The sequence below is a fragment of the Harpia harpyja genome, chromosome 1, assembly GCF_026419915.1.
Source record: "Harpia harpyja isolate bHarHar1 chromosome 1, bHarHar1 primary haplotype, whole genome shotgun sequence".
In the NCBI taxonomy this organism is placed as follows: Eukaryota; Metazoa; Chordata; class Aves; order Accipitriformes; family Accipitridae; genus Harpia; species Harpia harpyja.
In genome coordinates this window covers 102,986,868-103,008,161 of record NC_068940.1, presented here as the reverse complement: position 1 = coordinate 103,008,161, position 21,294 = coordinate 102,986,868, and the positions used below count along the sequence as shown (strand labels likewise).

The 21,294-nt window shown below is 37.6% G+C and overlaps 1 protein-coding gene across 2 annotated transcripts in view; it reads left to right on the top strand.

Annotated features, from left to right (window-relative positions):
- The window catches only part of LOC128150857 (sodium channel protein type 5 subunit alpha-like), a 56,727-nt gene extending 43,099 nt beyond the window's left edge, over positions 1–13,628 (top strand). Inside the window, exons 21-27 of one of the 2 annotated variants that reach the window (XM_052807560.1) lie at positions 1,108–1,245; positions 4,298–4,552; positions 5,471–5,524; positions 6,785–6,926; positions 8,843–8,943; positions 9,724–9,988; positions 11,367–13,628. In XM_052807560.1, coding sequence (XP_052663520.1) covers positions 1,108–1,245; positions 4,298–4,552; positions 5,471–5,524; positions 6,785–6,926; positions 8,843–8,943; positions 9,724–9,988; positions 11,367–12,517 — 2,106 coding nt within the window. In that variant the 3' untranslated portion in view covers positions 12,518–13,628. Of the gene's footprint in view, positions 1–1,107; positions 1,246–4,297; positions 4,553–5,470; positions 5,525–6,784; positions 6,927–8,838; positions 8,944–9,723; positions 9,989–11,366 lie in introns of both variants that reach the window. The other variant, XM_052807553.1, reaches the window with a different exon arrangement.
- The last annotated feature ends 7,666 nt before the right edge of the window (positions 13,629–21,294 follow it).

Here is a 21,294-nt window from a genome sequence, read left to right as displayed (position 1 = left end):
CTTCCTTGAAGGAGAAGAAATTTAGATGGTAAAGGGAGTTGAAAAGTATTGTTGGAAAAATCATCTACTAGAGAGTTAAAGATGTACGAAAGTACGTTTTGCTTTGCAACCAAAGAAATCCTAGCAATCCTTTATATAGCTATAAAGAGAAATGCTGAAATCATCAATAGTGAGATGGAGGAAGTGTAGTGTTCAATATATACATATTTTTTCTGAATTCAGACAAAGTTAAATAATATAATCTTGCCATATAAAAATGAAATATTTTTGCTTGTCAACAATACACTGGGAAGATACTGAAGTTAAATACTTTAAAATAAAGACATCTAAATAGCTGACTTCCGGTAATGTCAAAGTAGCTGTTTAAGTAGTAAGCATTAAAAGTTGTGAAGTACTATGAAATTTCAACAGAAAAATCTAATATTATGACTATTTACAAATAATATATAGTATGACTTCAGCAATTACAGTTCTGTAATATTAATAGCAGTGCTGTCCAAAACAGAGGAAAAGCATGAAAATATCCAATGGCTAGACAACAAGACAACAAATTCAAATAGGAAGAGGCAAATCATGAACAGTGAAAAAAACCCCTAATTATTGGAACAATTTTCTAATGTTTTCAGTTCATTTTCTCTCTTTTGAAAATTTGAAATGAATACTGGATATCTTTTTAAAAATAATTTTTGTTTCCACATCACCGTCTTAAGTTGTGATAAGGAATTACTCTATACACTTCTGAGAATAATTATGCAGAAAATGGGAATGTTTTATTTGAATAATCCTTTCTGGTCTTGTAGTGTATGATATTACCATAGTTACCAATTTTGTTGTTATACTAGCATTCAAAAAAATTTGTATGAACTGGTTTTGAGAAAAAAAAAAAAAAAGGAAGGTTGTTTCAAATTAGAATGAAAGGATTCCATTATTTTTAAAATATTAGGAAAGAATGAAATAAAATTGTATTACGATAACTTTGTGTATTTTTTTAATTTGACTTACTGGTCAAAGATACTATAACATTCAGCCTATGATTGTCTACTGACACAAATAAAATATATTTTTGTATACCATTTAATAATCTCAGTTTCAATTCAATGAACACAGCTGTCATTTGTTTCCTGGGGACTAAATACTGTTTCCAAAGACACATCACCTTGTTCCTCTGGGAGTGCCTTGAAATCTCTCAGGACACTTAGAGCATTGAGGCCTCTACGAGCTTTGTCAAGATTTGAAGGGATAAAGGTAAGGATGCTCTGTGTGTGTGTGCTTATCTTGTACTAGCTGCATTTGAAGTTTGTGAAAATCACAACTTGAATTTTTTATTTTGGGACTTGATGGCATTAAGATGGTTCAGATTGCCTACTTACATCTTACAGTTGTTATTTTGAAATAATACCTAGCACTCTCAGAGAAATTTATAGATACAAATGAAATAAGGAAATTGAATTATAATGTGCTACCACAAGGAATTATTATGTATAGTAATGTGAACACTGGAACATTTTTCCATGTTTCCATTTTTACTGCAATTTGCAGAACAAACTAAACAAGAATTTTTTTAGACTTGTACTTTTCTGAAACCCATTCTTTTGTTTATCTTAGACATGGAAAAATTTCATCCAGTATATTTGGCAAATACTTCTGAAAAAAAAGAATATGCTTGAGAAAAATAGGAACCATTTTTAATTACTTGTCGATAGAAAAGAAGCTATATATATCGTTATTACAGAAAACAAACTGTAATGTGAGGAAAAAACCTGTACTGTGAAAGTATATCAATCTTCATGGCATAAGAAATGTAGTGGCCACAGTCCTTGCTTAATTTTTTTTCATTGCCTGAGGCAAGAAATTGGGACCTGGGAGAATGGATTCAGTAATTCATTGCTTCACTGGAAACTGTTCACTTTTTGTAACTCTTTTTCATAATTCCCCTTCTTTAAACCGCTGTGCTTATATCAGCTCATCTTGACAGTTATCTAGACAGGCTCACGTGCCACATTTCGGATTCTCCAGGGTGGATCCGGAAGATAACAATCCTTTCAAACTTAAATAGGGTGGGATTTTCTTAATAGGAGAAGGAATTCTTCTAACTCACTTTTAAAAGCTGCTCTGAGTGAACTATCTGGAATCTTTAAAGTCAGTGGGGAGAAGTAAGAAATTGTATAATGCAAATCATCTGACCTGTGTTAGATCACAGAGTGTGATGAGACACTAACTTCAGGCTCTGGGATGGATATGGAGCAAATCCTCCTGGAAGCCATGAAGGACAAGCAGGAATCAGTTAGAAACAGCCAGCGTGAGTTTAGGAAGGGCAATTTTTGCCTCTCAAACATGATTGTCTTCTGTGATGAGATGGCTGAGGGAGGGAAGAGCCATCCGTGGTCTCAGATATTGGTTATATCTGGTTTGGATAGGTGAACTATAAGCTAGGCAGAAAATTGGCTGAACTGCCAGATTCAGTGTGCAGAGATCATCAGGATGAAGTTCAACTGGCAGCTGGTTACTAGGGGCTCAGAGGTCAGTTCTGGGATCAATACTGCTTCATGGCTTAATTAAGAACCAGAAGAATGTGGTAGAAATTGTCCTCAGCAAGTTCACAGATGATACAAAAGTGGGGGTGAGCAGTTAATACACTGGGGGCAAGGCTGCTCTGCAATGGGAGCTTGACAGGCTGGACATATGAGCTACAGAAACCTCAGGAAGTTCAGCAAAAGCAAATGCAAAGTCTTGCACCTGAGCCGGAGTAACCACACGTAACTGTGGCACAGTGAGAAATCAGCAGCTTTGCAGAGAAGGACCTGGGGTGGACACCACGTTAAACATCAGTCAGCAGCGCAACAAAGAAGATCTACCACATATTGGGATGTATTGTCTGGCCAGCACATTGAGGCAATACACTCTTCTGTTTTTGGCACCTGTGAGACTGAATGTGGAGTATTGTGTCTACTTTGGGACTCCCCGGTGTAAGACAGATATTAACATACCGGAGAGTGTCCAGCAAAGTGCCACCAAGATGGTGAGGGGACTGGAGAGGAGAGGCTGAGAGAATGGACCTTGTTCTGTCTGGAGAAGAGATGGTTAAAAGGAGGATCTGTTTGGGATCTAATTAGGTAAGGGATCTAAATGTTGTCTTTAACTACTTAATGGGAGGTTATGCAAGAAACGGAACTAATGTTTCCTGGTAGACCCACAGTGAGAAAATGAGACAGAATGAATTGGCTGTGAGGGATATTCCAGTTAGCCACCCGGGAAGAAAAATGACAGTATGGGTGTGTAGCATTGCAAGAGATGGTCCAGAGAGGTTGTTGAATCTCCACCCTTGGAAAAATTCAGAACTTGACTGGACAAGACGCCAAGCAACTTGGCCTATGTTGGAACAGCTGATCTTCAGAGGTCCCTTCCAGTGTGCTTCATTCTGTGTGTTTCTAGTATACAGATATTATCCAAGGCCAGGATAAAAGGCTCAGAATTTTCTCATAATGATAGCAATGAAACATTTCCAGAGAAGTTTTCACTATGCCCCACCACAGAGTGGTGAAAAGAAATAGATAATAGTCCTCAAATTCCCACTGACAACAAGCGTGGTCCTGCCTGTCAGCATCAATGTGCTGGATTTGAAAATACGAGTTCTTATCACTGCTTGTGTCAGGTGCCTTGATGTCACCAGCACAGACACCAAAAGCTGGAATCCCATTTTCACTGGTACCATTTCTGGAAAAGGCTTACTGCTCATCATGGGTTTGCATTCATTTTGTCCTCAAGCAAGACTAAATGAAGGAAGACTGCTGACCAAAACTACTCAGTCTTCTGGAAGCCAAACTTCTCTACTTTATGTACTGTGTGCGGTCAGTTGCCAGTGGTTATTGGGTGAGGTTCATTTTGTTATGGAGAGCAAGCTATTGTTCTCTTGAAAAACCCCTCCAAGATAAAAGAGAGGGTTATTTATGATATTGTAGTAAATGCAGATCATGCAGCCCATTCCCCTATACCTGATTTTTGGATCCTATAGCTACTAGAGACTCATAATTTTATTTTATGTATTTCTTTTACCCAAGGATAATACTGGTTGCCATCTGTTTTACTTCCTTCCTCAAAAAGGCAAGACAGATACCACAGAATTACATGTTAAGACAAGCTTGAAATTGGGCTGAAGGCTGGCTTTACATTTGTCACTTACTAATTTTTATGTGGGTGAGAATCTGCAATAGATACAGAAAAAAAAAAGTGTTTTTCTGGGAAGGTGTTCTATTGAATGTGAATAATTCATTCTTTTCCTTCATTTTATTTATTTAAGGTTGTCGTGAATGCACTCTTGGGAGCTATCCCCTCAATCTTGAACGTTTTGCTCGTCTGTATTGTCTTCTGGCTCCTGTTTAACATTGCAGGAGTAAAATTACTTGGAAAAAAGTTTTCGAAATGCATACTCAAGAATGGAAATATGAGTCTAATTGAAAACAAATATAATTGTACTTTCTATAATGGATCATGGACAAATAGTGATGTAAACTTTGATAATGTTGCAATAGGATACTTGGCTCTTCTCCAAGTGGTAAGTTCTATAAAAACGTGCTCAGTTTTGTTTTCTCCAAGGAAATGTGTTAAGCAGCCCAACCATGGGACACCACTACGCTTCTGTTTATCTCACTGAAATTGGGGATTTTTTTAGCTTCCATAAATATTTTTCTTATTTATAAGCTGCTCAGTTCCTCCGAAAGAACACTTTAGCATATGCAACCTTGTGTTAAAATCAAGCACTGTTTCATGGCTTTTCAATTTTTTTTTTAATTTTGATTAACATACTAAGCCTAAAATAGTCTGCATGTTACCAGATTTAAAGTTATTCTCATTTTATTTAGTAAAAGTTAGTTCAGAGTGGATAAGACAGAAAAAGCATGATGCAGTTTATTTTTTTTTTCTTTTATTGTATAAGTCATGAACTATTGGGATGCTAATTTATTGATCTCCCTACTATGACAACAGAGGAGAGAAAGGAATTTTTAAAAGTGCATGTTATGCCTGTATCTTTTCTAGATGAAGTTCTTTGCTTTGTATCCTCCAAAGTGTTCTATGATTCTGCAGAGTTGCTAAAAATTGCAGGAAGAAATTGTCTGCTGTTTTCTTAGACATTGTTATTATCCTTTTAGGATATGTTTGCTAGTTAAGCTGAAACTTTTACTGCTTTTTCAAAAAGCAGAGAATTTACAAAAATTTCAATTTAACAAGAGCTAACATGAAAACACATTTCACAGGATTCATGGCATTTTTTTTTCTTTTCTGGAAATTTTTTTTTTCTCTTTACTAAACTCCAGTGAATCATACTTCCAAGCAGATCTTTAGAAGTGATGCACATTTTTTATAGCACACTGCTCACTTTTCCACAACTATTAACACATCTATATTAGCTCTACCTAATTTTTTTAAAAATCTTTTTTTAGTGATAATAACCTTAATAATGCATTTTTTTCAGGCAACTTTTAAAGGTTGGATGGATATTATGTGTGCAGCAGTGGATTCACGTAAGGTATGTCACTAAAATGAAATTTTAGTTCTTTTCCCTTTCCTTCTTTCCTTTTCTATCGATACAATTCATTTTTCAGCTTTGTTTGCAATATCAAGTCAGAAATACAAGCAAATGAGTGCATCAGACTACACAGTGAAACAATAATCCTTGGAGGACCAAAGATATGGAACTTAGACAAAAGAAAACTGGTCAAAATAGAGTGATGCCACACAAAAACCTACTATATCAAGAATGCAGAGGGCAAGATGTTGCAAGTTTTGGACAAGTCTGTTTTGGGAACAGAGTTCAGAAGGTCTTTGGGGGACTGTGCCTCTGAAGCAAATTTTCTTCTTTTTGGAATGTGTACAGTAGCATTAAAATGGCATGCATCTTTAACAGTTATTTCTGGAGGTTTTCTTCCCTATATTTGACATCCTTACTATTTCTTCCCCATTTCCATGTGCTGTTTCTCTCTCTCTCACTAGTACAGTGTGTTTTAACTTTTCTATGTTTAATTTAATTTGCTTTTTCCTTATTCATTCAAGCGCTGTACTCTTGAATGTAGTGAAATCACTGCTAATTAAAAAGATCATAGAATCATAGAATCACAGAATGGTTTGGGTTGGAAGGGACCTTAAAGACCATCTAGTTCCAACCCCCCGGCCATGGGCAGGGACACCTTCCACTCGACCAGGTTGCCCAAAGCCCCATCCAACCTGGCCTTGAACACTTCCAGGGATGGGGCATCCACAACCTCTCTGGGCAACCTCTTCCAGGTTCTGGGCTGCAGACGCACACTGCCAGGTTGTGTTGAGCTTCTTGTCAACCAACACCCCCAAGTCCTTCTCTGCAGGGCTGCTTTCAATCCACTCATTGCCCAGCCTGTATTTGTGCTTGTTCCTTGTAGGGCTGATCGTAGTGAGCTGGCTTTTTAAAACTGCTTCTTGTCTAGGATGGCCGTTCACCGTTATGTTTAGTCTGAGCTGGTTTTCTAATCTAGGCATTCACAGTATCACTTCTATTTGGAACTGTTTATCGTTTACTTAAGAATTTGCTAGAGCTGGATTTAGTTATATATCCTTGTAATTATCTTTACAAACAGTAAGAAGACAGAACAAGGCACTTGTTCTACTTGTACATCTAAAAATAAAGGTTTAAATGTGTAGAAATAATTTATCCCTCCTGACAATAGAAAGATTTGTTACAGGAAGTAGGAAATGATAAAGCTGTGATTATCTGATTTTTACCAATATTATTTTTCTGTTTTGATTTTTTTAACAGAGAGATGAACAGCCACAGTTTGAAGCATTCTTAGCCATGTATATGTATTTTGTGATTTTCATTATTTTTGGATCTTTCTTCATGCTGAACCTTTTCATTGGAGTGGTTATCAGCAATTTTAACCAACAAAGGAAAAAGATAAGTACTACATGAGCTAATTCAGGGTCTCTTGTAATCCCAATTTGATTAAGTGAATGCTAGTTTGACACCTAGATGTCTAACATTTTCAGATAACTATTTGACTGGAGAAATCTAAAATAATATTTTTAGATACCAGGTTTTGAAAATAGGAGTCCCCTTTTCCCAAAGCTTTTAGTAATTTATCTGTAAATTCTATTTTCATGCCAAGTCCTTGATTTGTTTTAAGGAGGAGGACAAGGAGGAAGGAGTGGGTAGTTTTAGAGAACAGAAGCCAAAAAAAGTTATGCAGACTTTGCTACAGGAGAGTGGAATTCTCTGGAAAAAGTAACCACTGTTTTGCTGGTAAGGATACTTGAAAAGATCTTGTTAATCAGAACTTCTTCTATAACTAGCTACATTAAAAAAGTCCTGGCATCAATAAAATAACCCTACAGATTAATTTACTGGGGTTTTTAAAAATTTCTGCGCTGAGATCCACACTGTGGCCCCAGGAAGAGGCCATCTAGAAATTTAAAGGTTTCTTAAAGCCCATGAAGCACTGACTGCTTCCACTTTTCTCCTCATAGTTGTTAGATTCCCTGTTCTTTTTATTCTGTAAGGAATGGAAGGCAAAATCTTAGAATGGAAAATGCAACAACCAAAGAAAAGCAACAGTCAACCTTCCCTGGTATACTTCAGCTTCTTTGTCTCAAGCTTATTTGTCAATTGAGTTCTCTCCCTGATTCATTTAGGGGCTTAAAGTATCCAGAATATCAAGGGAAATTGAGTCAATTAATCCCCTTGGAAGTCTTAAAACAAATAAGCATCTTGGTCATTAAAAAAATAGCACAAAAGCAGACCTCAACCGGAGGTTTACAATTTCAAGGATCACATTTGGAAGGCAGAATCTCTTCAGGAGCCATTCATTATTTCCATCAGCTGACTTACATACCAGGTGTCAAAGAGTTACTGCCCTTGCTAGAGATAGATAGCAATAAGGCCCACAAGAAATTCTGCTCTCTGCATTTGAACAGAGGAAGGATATGTAGGGGTTGAGGAACAACAGTCCAACTTCACTATAATAATTTCCTTTTATAACAAAGTCCCAGTTATAATAATCCCAACAGACAGAAACAACACTGGTTAAGTAGCTAATGAGCCTGAACAGTTACTAGAAGTTGATGTGGATGTAACACTTTTTTTTCTTTTCTCAGTACACGCTGTAAGTGGGCATTTTTTTCTTTTTCATTTCTTTGCTGCTTCTTGGGGTTTTTCATTGAGATTCCATATAGTGAAATTAAACTGAATTTTCAGAGGTCTTGCTGGAGTGATTCAAAGTGCAGATGCCCTACTGAACATTGTTACATGTTTGTTTTACAAAACGCTAATCATTAAATTCTTTTATGATGAGTGGCTTCTCCTGAATACTCAGTTCAAAGTGATTGCTAAGTAGTACAGGTGGTGTAGATGATAATAAGATGAGCACCAGAAATTCATTATCAGGACCCCCCCCCCGTAGAACTTGGTTCCAAAGTGCTTATTCATAATCCTCCATTTACTTGCTAGCCCAGCAATATACTTCTGTTCCTACCTTTCTCAAAAATAGAAATGGAAAAGATTCTATTAGTTGATGAGTCTTGTCATTTTTAAAGTAAGAAATAGATTTGTAAAACTTCAGAAAGGATCTCACAGTTGAGGAAACTGTTTCAGGAACACTGCCTAGACTAGACTTTCACAATCAAACCCTGATCGGCTTTTCATCTTATCAAAGAACAAGGGGAAAAGGAGAAATGGTGAAGACACATTTTGTCTCTGTGCTCTCTTAGATCCCACTCACGACAGCTGTAACTTACTTTTTTTTTACATAAACTTGCTGGTGTTTATTTAGCTGACTGCTTAAACTTCAGCTGAACAACAGTATTCTTTCCCTTTACTTAGGTGGAAAAGATCTATTTTTGACTGAAGAACAGAAGAAGTACTATAATGCCCTAAAAAAACTTGGATCTAAGAAACCTCAAAAACCCATCCCAAGACCATTGGTGAGACCATCTTAACTAGAATATGATAGAAGATATAAAGATGGTAGTAGTAGCCAGGCATCTGGAAATAAACTTCACGTTAGAGCCCATCATCTTCCTCATTCAATATAGTATTTACATTTTACTCTCTTTGTCTTAATTCCATCCAATGCAGCCTTTCTTTGTGAGTATTAATTAAGGAAATTTACAGCCTATTTATCACCTATTCAAATATACAACCTATTTATAAATGTTCGTATTAAGTATTTGATATTCATAACGATCTTGATTACTTAAGTTGCATAATACTGCTTCTGCAACTAGATTGGATTATTGCAGGTGAGAATGAAGAGTGAGTAGTACATGCCTCATGGCTGTTATTTACTTTTGAATAATCTTATGCTTCATTTCTTATAGTTTCTTAAATTTACTTCCAGGCCTGTCTTCACAGAGTAACTATTTGGAGTTTTTCTTGCTTAAGACATTTTAATTAGAAAAGCTTATCCTAAAATGTCTGCCTCAATAAGTATTTCTATTAAAAGAGCAATCACAACGTACTCTGAATGTTTTCCTGCTGTATATTTTTTTTCTACGGAAATGTGGTTGCATGATACCTGAAAATACTTAGCCAAGTACTTTCTTTGAAGGTCTAAAGAAATCACCTAAAAATGCTTCTAGTAGCTTATTGTTAAATTTATATTCTCTTAAATTCTCTTTCTAAGCACAAATTACTGATTAATATTTGAATGTAGCCTGGGTCTTAGAAGTAGCATTAAGCAGTTCTTCTTGTTCTCTCCACAGAATGTGTTCCAAGGATTACTGTTTGATATAGTATCGCACAAAGCATTTGACATTACCGTTGTAACTTTCATCTGTCTAAATATGGTCATTATGATGGCAGAAGGTAGCCAGGACGGCATCAAGGATATTCTTAATAAAATCAACTTTTTTTTTGTGGCGGTATTTACTGGGGAATGTGTCATAAAAATATTGGCCTTAAGACATTACTTCTTCACCAGTGGCTGGAACATATTTGATTTAGCTGTTGTGGTCCTTTCACTAGTTAGTAAGTATCAATCGTTATTAGATCAGGTAATGTGTCTTACCAATATTAAGCCGAATTTCAGTATGAAGTAACGACTTACATATATCCGATAAACAAATTCCAGATCCATTGTACTTTTTCAAACCATATGCTAAGTGATTCCTTCTAAAAGATGTATTTTTGTTTTCCCTTATATTTTTTGCAGAGTACTAAAAGGTAAATGGATAGTTTTCAATTTTTTTTTTTTAAAGTATGAGTTTTATTGAGTAATTAACAGAATAGGAATTTAATGCAGTAACATCTTTTCTAAGTTATTGTACTTAAACTTGTCTTAATGTTTTTATGCTTTTGATTTACATGTAATTACGTGAACTGTTGTTTGCATAGTAAAAGTAAATTCAGGTTAAAAATACTGTATGAAAATAATTTGTATGAAAAATGGGAAAGATTTATTTAATTTTCCAGGACTTTCTTTCAAGAAGGCAGATCCTGAAGGCTGATTTAGAAAGCTCAGGAAAATTTCATTGCTCAACACCATTCTAAATCTGGGCCACTATTTGTGACTGTGAAAAGTCTTATTAAAACTGGCTTGGTTTTGGTTTGCTTTTCAAGTAAGACTAGATGCTTGTCGTTTCTTCTACAAAGGGTCATATATAGCTTTAGTTTCTTGTACAATTTATTTGGTCTGTGCTTCCTACTCACGCTCAGGTTATACCATAAAGGATGGGAAAGAAAAATTGATCTGAGTTCTCTGCTTCATCCCTAAGCTCAGTACCCCTTTGCTACCCCATGCAACCCAGAAAAATGCTGACTTCTTAAGTCTTCTGTTTGTAATCATTTACATTCCTACTGTATCATTACTCTGATAGCAGGACATTGAATGAGGTGTGATGGAGGACGAATACTGAAAGACAGTTTTCCTTTATTTTCTTCTCGCTCTTCTCTGATCTCATTCAAGTACCAAGCATTAATGGAAGTCTCACATTTAGCATGTGGCTTAGGCCCGTAGAAGAAGCAACAGTCAAACAGCAGCTAGGAGACAAGCCCCATAGCTTCCAGCACAGGAGCTGGATGGGTTTAAAAGGATTTTTTTTAAGTACTTAAGCAATGCGTAATTTCATCCCCTGAATTAGAGAAATCTGGGAGAATGCAGTTTCCAAACTATATATAATCTTGATACCTCTTTAATATTTAAATGTATTACAACTTGTCTTTCTTTCCTTTTGTAAGCTCTTTTGTAAGCAATTGCAGTATTGATGATAATGTTTTTGTTGGAAGTGGTGTAATATCATCAATGTTACTTTCAACACCTAAAGCATAGAATATGACAAAATGGACATAAATAGGGAATTTCAGTGATATGGCTTGACAGTGTTTTGTTTTGTGTTTCATTTCAAAGGTATTGGACTTTCTGAAGGCTTTCAAAGTTTCTTCTCTCCTACACTTTTGAGAATTTTTCGTTTGGCACGAATTGGCCGAATCCTGAGATTAATTCGAAAAGCTAGAGGAATTCGAACTCTTCTCTTTGCATTACTGATGTCTCTTCCTGCACTGTTCAACATTGGTCTTTTGCTTTTTCTGGTTATGTTCATTTATGCCATTGTGGGCATGACAAACTTTGCCTGTGTTGGCTGGGAAGGTGGGATTGATAACCTTTTCAACTTTCAAACCTTTGATAGTAGCATTCTCTGTCTCTTCCAAATTACAACATCAGCTGGCTGGGATGGTCTTTTGGTCCCTCTGTTAAAAAGATCTGATTCATGTGCTCCCAACTTAAATTTAACACATGAACAGAGAAAAAATTGCACAAATAAGGAGGTTGGTATTTTATTTTTTGTAAGCTATGTCATTATATCATTTCTCATTGTTGTAAATATGTACATAGCTGTCATTTTAGAGAACTTTGGTGTTGCCACTGAAGAAAGCACAGATCCTCTTTGTGAGGATGACTTTGATATGTTTTATGAGACCTGGGGAAAATTTGATCCTCAGGCAACACAGTTTATTGAATATTCTGCTCTTTCAGACTTTGCAGATGCTCTGGCAGAACCCTTACGCATTCCAAAGCCTAATAAAATTCAGCTCATATCCATGGACCTCCCTATAGTTAGTGGAGATAAGATTCACTGCTTGGATATCTTGCTTGCTTTCACTAAAAGGGTCTTGGGAGAATCTGGAGATTTGGATGGTCTTGAATTACACATGGAAGAAAAATTTATGGCTTCCAATCTATCTAAAGTTTCTTACAAGCCAATTACCACTACCCTTAAAAGAAAACAAGAGGAGGTATCGGCTCTTATTATTCAAAGGGCCTTCAGGAGATATTTGATGCAGCGTTCTTTTAAAAATAAATCTTTCTTATACCGTCATAAACACTATAACAGCGCTGTCTTTGAAGAAGAAACACATGAGAGGGAAAGTCTTATTGCATCAATGCTTAATGAAAATAATGGTAGGAAGCTAGATAAATCACGGACTACATCTTCCATATCTCTCCCTTTATTTTATGATGGTATTGCTGAAACAGATAGTGATAACGTGGACATGTAAGGTTGCCCCAGGCTGCAGCATTTTTGATTAAACCAATATCAGTTATTTTCAGATGGAGAAAATATTTTGATCCCACAGCATAATACTCTAAATTTAGAATAATGATGACAGCCTTTAGAATATTGTGATTGTTCGATTTTGTAAATGCTCCTTAAAACAATTGAGATTTGAACAACTATGTCATAAATATTAGAGGAAAATCAAACCATAGTATTTTTTTCCTCAGCTGCTGAAGTAGGTGAGTTAATTTTTACACCTGTCATTTTTTGTATTACTTCATATTTCTGTGTTTACAGAAGAAATCTGTAAAAGATCAGTTGTAACTGTAATATGATTTATAAGCACACAAGGCTGTAGAACAACGTATATCTCTTTAGAGATAAAGCCTGGTTTGAAAAATTGGTTATTGTAGCAAAATTTAATAATTACTGCATTTTCTGTAAAAGAGCTCACTCAAAACACTTGAGTTTAATCAGCCACTAATTTCTATGTTTTTTGGGACTATCTTCCTCCTAGTGCCTTTGGATGGATTTGTTTATGCTTAAGAGTTTTTGAGGTGTCTTCACATGTGCACCTAAATGGATTTAACATATCATCCTCAGGTGTCTGTGCTTGAAAGTTGTATATAATTTGTGCTTTGTATCATTCAGTGTATGAAAATTGTGATAATAATAGTTACCAAAATTGAAGGATGTTATGCAAGAGGTGTTGTTTCCAGAAAGTCTTAAGGATTGCTGTACATCAAATTTCATCATTATACTTTATCCAAATGTCATAGAAAGTATTACTTAGTAATCTGAAAAGGAGGTCCTGGTATATCTTATGAGACAACATTTATTAAAGTTAGAGAAAGTGTTTATTTAATTGGTTCTGAAAAAAACCATGTACGAACAATGTGTATTAATATTACTTTTACTGTCTTTTTGCAGTTTAGGTTGATCAGGTGAAATGTCATGGTAGCCTCAGAACTACTAAAGAAATAGGACTATTTTAGATTCTTCAATAAAGAATTCAGAAGCTGTGCTGGTTTTGGCTGGGATAGAGTTAATTTTCTTCATAGCAGCTGGTGTGGGGCTATGGTTTGGATTTGTGCTGAAAGCAGTGTTGATAACACAGGGATGTTTTAGTTACTGCTGAGCAGTTCTTACCCAGAGCCAAGGCCTTCCCTGCATCTCACCCCACCCCACCAGCGAGCAGGCTGGGGGGGCACAAGGAGTTGGGAGGGGACACAGCTGGGACAGCTGACCCCCACTGACCCAAGGGATATCCCAGACCTTATGATGTCACGCTCAGTATATAAAGCTGGGGGAAGAAGAAGGAAGGGGGGGACGTTGGGAGTGATGGCGTTTGTCTTCCCAAGTCACCGTTAGGCGTGATGGAGCCCTGCTCTCCTGGAGATGGCTGAACACCTGCCTGCCCATGGGAAAGTGATGGATGAATTCCTTGGTTTGCTTTGCTTGCATGCACAGCTTTTGCTTTACTTATTAAACTGTCTTTATCTCAACCCATGAGTTTTCTCACTTTTACTCTTCTGATTCTCTCCCCCATCCCACCGTGGGGGAGTGAGCGATCAGCTGTGTGGGGCTTAGTTGCTGGCTGGGGTTAAACCACGGCAGATGCTTAAAATATTTTTGTCTGTTTTGCAAGAGGTATCTTCAGTTTCAGTTTATTACAAGACATAATCAGTTATTAGAGGGGTAGAACCACAGTAATACAATTTTCCAAAAATAGCTACCTATTAGCACAAGAAAACTGAAAATGTTTTACTTTTTAGAGGGAATCAGAAAAGCATTTTCAGTCCGCTGTCAGCTCAGCAGCACTGGGCAGTGGGATGCAGAGATACTTGGTGGGTCTGTTTGAGACCTATTTCTGTCCAGCTTGGATTGCTTTTGTGATGCTTCTGAGGTGAAGCTATTTATTCTGTTCAGTGTGAGCTGGAATGAGCCCACAATTTTTGTTCCACGGTCAGATACCATTAGATGGCAGCATATACTACCTTTTAGAATATGGCCAGTCTAGGGAATGTAGCCTAGAATATGGCCAAGCTAGTGAAACAGATGTCAAACTTGAACACATCAGCATGGAGATATTAAATTAATTGTAAATAACTTAGAAAGTAATGTCATAACTCTCTTTTTTTCTGTCCTGGGCTCTCAAGCTAGCCACAGTTCTTGATAGGTGCTTGTTCACTGACTGTTCTGCTTTTTACATATGACAGATTGACAGACCTTAATGATTATGAAAAAAAAAAATGTTCTCTTGTGTGCTTGGATCTTCCAGAACGGTAGTTTCAAGCATATATCTATAGCACTGTAGCGGGAAATGTTTGTTAGGAAAGAGGTAAGAATGCTTTGTTCTTGCATATTGGAAAAGAAGAAAAGACTGGAAAAGCCATGTGAGAGTATTTTAAACACTAATAATATGTAACAAAATGCCTTTTTTTTTTTTTTTTAAATTAATCTGATCTTTACAATTTAAAATTATGTTGTTTGAATGCAACAGCAGGTGCTGTGCCCTGGTCCAGAATTAGAAATATTTCAAAGGTGAACACTATTTCCATTGCAGGGGCAGCAATTTTGGACAGACTCAGACCTGGCATGAACACATCCCTAGTGATTATTTTACCTCAGAAACATACAAAAGCACCTGAATTCACCACAGTGCAAATTTAAAAGTCTGATGAATTTTTTAATATCACTTAGGCGTTAAAGTAGCCTTAGCACACTATTGCAGGGTTGAAAGGAGAATGGTGATATCCAGCTGTTGCAGCTGCTTCATGCTAGAATTACCCAAAAGCCAAATCAGCTGCTGAGGCAACGTAGAGTTTCTTAAAGAAAGCTATATATGGTGATGAGTTAATAGCAGTGAAGAGGTGCGAGTTTTTGACAATTCTGGTATCTGGAACTGTGAATTCCTCCAGGTAAAACTGCCTGGACATATGTGAACTTCATGAGAAGTGGTCAGGCATGCTTGGAACACAGAGGAAGGATATTCCTTTCTCTTTATGAAATTTGATACTTGGAGAACAGCAAACCCAAAGGAATATTGGATCCCTCCAGTTAGGAAACACCGTGCATGTAAAGCTACTAGTAAATTCCCGAGGACCAGCAATATAATACAGAGCAACATTGCCTCCTTCGTGGTGGTGCAGAACTCCATTATTACATTTCCATTTATCACTGTCCTGTGTAGAAATAGTTAGCAACTGACCACTGGTAACTAAGAATTTTCTCTTACCTTTGTGATAGCCCTGTATCCCTGCGAACAGGCTCCATAAATGTTTTGTGAAAACTTCTTCTATTTTCTGGAGCTCTTCAGTTACTGCTAACCTTGCAATGTTTGCACTACCCGTAGTGTTTCTTCAGGACTCAGAGAGGCCCTGTATGTAATTAAGGTATCTGAAAAGAAATGTGCCAGAAGAGAATCTATCATGGCATCTTTTCCCTGAACCTACCAAAGGCAGGTAAACATTCTGTCTCAATTTGAGAAATCCCCACAACTTATGTTATGCAAGATGATGTGCCAAAATATGCTTTTCTAACTCATATTTAGAGTGAATGTTCCCATAAGACTAGCACACCCAACAACTGTAGCAGCTTTAGGCAGAGGTCAGGATTATTGCTAGAGGTGATGGAGAAGAGGTCTATCGTATTATGCTGAAACTGAGTAGAACAAATTTTTCAATATTTATGAAAAAAGTTACAAATGTGGAGGAATTGTGTCTAAATACTATTGTTAACTACTGCCAGCTAATAGCAAGTCTGACTTAGACTTGCTTCAGCAGACTTTAGAGGCTTACTTTCTGAAGTCTCTCTGTCTTACCTGCTGTCCTGGTTTCAGCTGGGATAGAGTTAATTGTCTTCCTAGTAGCTGGTATAGCGTTATGTTTTGGGTTCAGTATGAGAAGAATGTTGCTAACACACTGATGTTTTCAGTTGTTGCAAATTAACGTTTAGTCTAAAGTCAAGGATTGTTCAGCTTCTCAAGCCCAGCCAGCAAGAAGGCTGGAGGGGCACAAGAAGTTGGGAGGGGACAAAGCCAGGGCAGCTGACCCAAACTGGCCAAAGGGGTATTCCATACCATGTGACGTCATGTCCAGTATATAAACTGGGGGGAGCTGGCTGGGGGCGGGGGAGTGTGCACCGCTGCTCAGGAACTAAATAGGCATCGGTTGGCAAGTGGTGAGCAATTGCATTGTGCATCACTTGTTTTGTATATTCCAATTCTTTTATTATTATTATCATTATTATTTTCTTCCTTTCTGTCCTCTTAAACTGTCTTTATCTCAATCCATGCATTTTACTTTTTTTTCCGATTCTCTCCTCCATCCCTCTAGGTGGGGGGGAAGTGAGGGAGCGGCTGCCGGGTGCCTAGTTGCTGGCTGGGGTTAAACCACGACACCTGCCAAGGAAAAGTTCTGCCAATTGCCTCACAGAGATGAACAATAAAATGGACCTGGCACAAGCAGAACTGCCCATCTCTTCTGCTCCGCAGAACATGGACTGCCTTCAGTATGAACGCCCTAGACCCTATCCCAGAGTATCTGGTGATCAGTACCATCCATTCCAGCTATTGGTCCCCTTCTGCTTTGGAGCTGCCTTGGAGATAACCTTGGAGAACTTAACACATATATTGTAGTTACTGAGACCTAATTCAGCAAGCATATTGCTGTCCTGGCAGGTAGGGTCACCACAGTTTGGGCAGGTCTCGCTCCAGTGGTTTCCCAGCCTTCTTCTTTTTTACTGTTTAACAATAGCTTAATGTACTGTCTGCTGAGTTTGTGTGGTGGAAGCCCATGCAAGGACTGCCTGTGCGAGCCAGAACTTATGTTCATGTTAACGAACTTGGATCTTACATGTAGATAATGGTGCGCAAGGAAGAACTATTTGACTTTTTGCAATCTCTCCCTTCTTTCTTCTCACACCTGAATGAATCGGATGGTTTCTTCAGTTATTCCTAGGTTTGGATAACTCTTTTCAGTTTTAGTAGCTTAAGAGTTGCTGAATTCACAAATTCATAGTTATTAAAATTTTTTAGTAGCATTGCAAAAAAGTCATTGCCCAGCTTACATTCCATTAGCACTAAGAATGATACAGAAACATAATAGGAAATTAAGGATGGAGTATCATAATCCCATTAGCCAATTCACTTATCACAGTATCTCATCACCGATGCAAGATAAAGGTAAGAAAACACCACAGATTGTGATGACTAACTAAATAACAGCGTAAGTTCCTTCCCCTTTGGTATCCCTAAGTGTCATCAGTTTCTAGCAAGAGGAGGATAGCCTGAAATGAGAGATTAGAACAAGAAATGGTACAACTGAAAGGTCAGATTGGTGGTTTGGAAGCAGCTGGGACAAAAGAAACCTTGAACAGGAAATAGTAGTTCAGGAAAAGAGAATGGAAATGGATGGGGAGAAGAAATGAACTTTGGATGAGAAAGGACAACCTGATGTGTTGAACATACACTTGAGGAATCACTGGCAATCACATATTGCCTGCTAAATCTGGGAAGGTTGAAAAGAGCATCCATTATTCTTTCCCTGCCCATAAAACAAGCAGAAGATTTTAGTTCCAGAAGTGAAAACTGTATCATAAAAAAAGACTTCACCAGTATCTTAGAGGTCTATATTCCTAAGAAATACATAAGCAGTTCCCAGTAAATTGTTTGATCAATCTACACTGGAAGGCAAAATGTCCAATACTTCTGATATTTTGAACAGAAGGAAAATTCCTACTTCATCCTTATTCTGGCAACAAGATAGTCTAAGTTTTGCACATGCTGGCACATACTGTCCCAGTTTATTTCAAGCATTATTAATTCAAACACAGCTTTCCAGTGCTGTACTACCAAGTGGTAGTCATAAATGATTAAGAATCAAATTCTGTATCTGTTGCAAATTAATGTAACTGGAGTATTGTCCAGTTTTGGGTTCCTCAAAACAAGAGACATATTGGAGCAAGTCCAGTGGAGGCCATCAAGATGTTGGCGCACGTGACATACAAGGAAAAGCTGAAAGATTGGTTTGTTCAGTCCTAAGAAGATAAGCTGAAAGTGTGGATCTTACTTTTGACTTCAACTACCCACTGGGTGATTCTAGAGAAGTGAGAGCCAAACTCAGACAGATGTACACAGTGATACAGATAGGAGTCAACAGGCACGAGTTCCAACAAGGGAAATTCTGTTTAGACATTAGGAAAAAAATCCACAGTGAGGGTGGATAAACTTTGGAACACATCACCAAGAGATGTTGTGGCATCTCTGTCCTTGGAGACATTCAGAACTTGACTAGACAAGACACTGACCAGCCTAATCTAGCTCCCAACTTGAATCTACCTTTGAAGGTGTATCTGCCTTGAGCTGGGTTACTTGAACTTCAGAGGTCCCTTCCAATCTAAATTACTCTGCGATTCCATGACAGTAGCCACACGCTTTTCAAACTTAAATATTATGGCTAAACAGGACTTACCCACATTAATCAACTGCCATTTGTATTATCTGGGATTCTGAGTCTATACCAATCAGTATTATTTGGGGTATGCCGTTCTAGTCTCTCTGTGTGATAGAGTGACATGTTAGTGCAAATTAACAAGAGAATTCTTATCTGTCCACCCCTGGAAACCAAATGATGAGTCCTCTGTAACTTCTACAACATCATGTCAGATTTCTTCCTGAGAGTTTCTTCGGTACCCCCATCCATTATAAATATTTGGATAAAGATATTGAGTAGTTTCAGAGCTGAATATGGTGACACAAGTTTAGGCTCTTTGCTCTGCCAATTCCAGAGAAAATATGTGAAGGCATCTACTTAGTAAGTGGTTTTATTGATCCACAAAGACTTTTGAAAGAGCAATAGAGATGTTTTGGCAACCCCTCAGGAAAATATAGCTGTTTGGGCAAATCCATTGCAGTTGTCTGCTTCGTGGTTCCATGGAGCTAAGGCAAGACAGGCCAAGCTGATTTTGATAATAGTCATTACCTTAATGCAGAGCTGCTGGAATTCTGGGCAGATTGAGGGCAATGCAGTTTCCTCTTCTCTCCAGGTTCCAGGATGGATGGGCTTATGCAGGAGCATTCAAAGGTTAGAGATTCATAGATTAGACTCTAAGACAACAGCCACCCTACCTTGCTGCCCAAACACTGGGTAGAATTTTTCCCCAAAGACAAATTGAAGTAGTCACTTGAAAGATCAACTCTTATGTAAATTTTCTTTTATATATTCATACCCTTCTTGGAATAAAGAGGGTAGAACTGAAGATAGTATTTTAATAGTGGTCCTACTATGCTACCAGTCTTAGCATTCTCTGTAGAATTTATCAGCAAAAATTTCATAGCACTACTTCAATTATGTATTTTTTTGTGTGGCTATGGCTGGAATAATAACATAGACATAATGAGGCAAATAGAAAGTCACTCTTTTGTTCTTCATTTGATATGTTGTTTGCTGCTGCTACTAGTGAAGCTTGTAACTGCTGCAGCAAGAAATCCGTGTTTGTGTAAGAAGGCAGATTCTTCAATATCTGTACACAGAAATTCACCAAAATACTTCTAGCTGCTGCTTCCCCCCCTCCTTCTGAACAGCATCTGTAGAAAATTTCTCCCCCTTTTCAATGAAATAGCAGTAAGTTTTAATCCAAATAGCAGCAACAAGATCCCACCACAGCACCTTCAGAGAATGGCACTGAGTTCCTCCCTACACATACGTAGTGCCCATCACTCATTTCTCAGGCTCTCTGACATCCCATTCAATATAAAACTTGTGCTTATGTCCATTACATCCACCCTACTTATCTTCAGCGTCCTCCTATAAATTACTTTGTCTGCCAGCGGTGCAAAAGGCAGACTATCCAATGGCTGTGAGAACATCAAATATAATGGGTAACAGTTAAGGTCTCCTACTTTCCCCTGAGTAGGGGGCTCATCCCTTGACAAACAGGCAATAATACAGATGGCAAACAGCCAGAAAATCCACATAGGAAAGGGAAAGTAATAATGTACAAGCATGGATAAAGTCAGTGCAAGCTGCACTTTCTTAGACACCTGGGAATCCACCAACAAAATACAAAGTCACAGGAAAAACTAGGGTTTTCTTAATTCTGCTACGCATGTGACTAGTTGGTCTTTATTTGAGAATACTATAACTAAAAGTATGTTTGCACTATATGTTCTGATCAGTTTGCAGCCTACAGTTTTGGCCTGAAACATGCTTAAACTGATAAATGGTTAAAATGCTTAAACTGATAAATGGTTAAAATGCTTAAACTGATATTCTACTTCAGCTGAATACCATATCAAATAAAATAGAAGTTGTTTTTTAAAATCAAAATTTATCTCACTGTTATTTTATTTTGTTAGTTGTATTGTTTCATTATGTGCATGGTGACACGCATAGGTACACCTGGCTGCCAAAGGAGAAACTTGTTGTTTGTTAAACTGGTAATGCCCAACTCAATATTCTACATTTACCCCATTTTCAGTCTGGGGCAAGAGTATTTTCTTCCTGTATGACTGCCCAGTAAAACCCTACAAGGGAGAGAGGCTCAGAGAAGATGGGCAGGGGTGACGTGCCCGTGAAGCTCAGGGAATAATGTAAGGTGTGACTGACCACAGCTGTTGCAAAGAAGCTGACTTTATTTCAACACAAAGGGGACGGAGGGTGGCCTTTGGTTTAGATAAACACCTATCGACAGTTGAGTGGATCAACTGGTGGTGTAAATGTTTCTCCCTGAGTCCATTAAAAGGGAATGTCTCCTTGAGTTAGCGAGAACAGCATG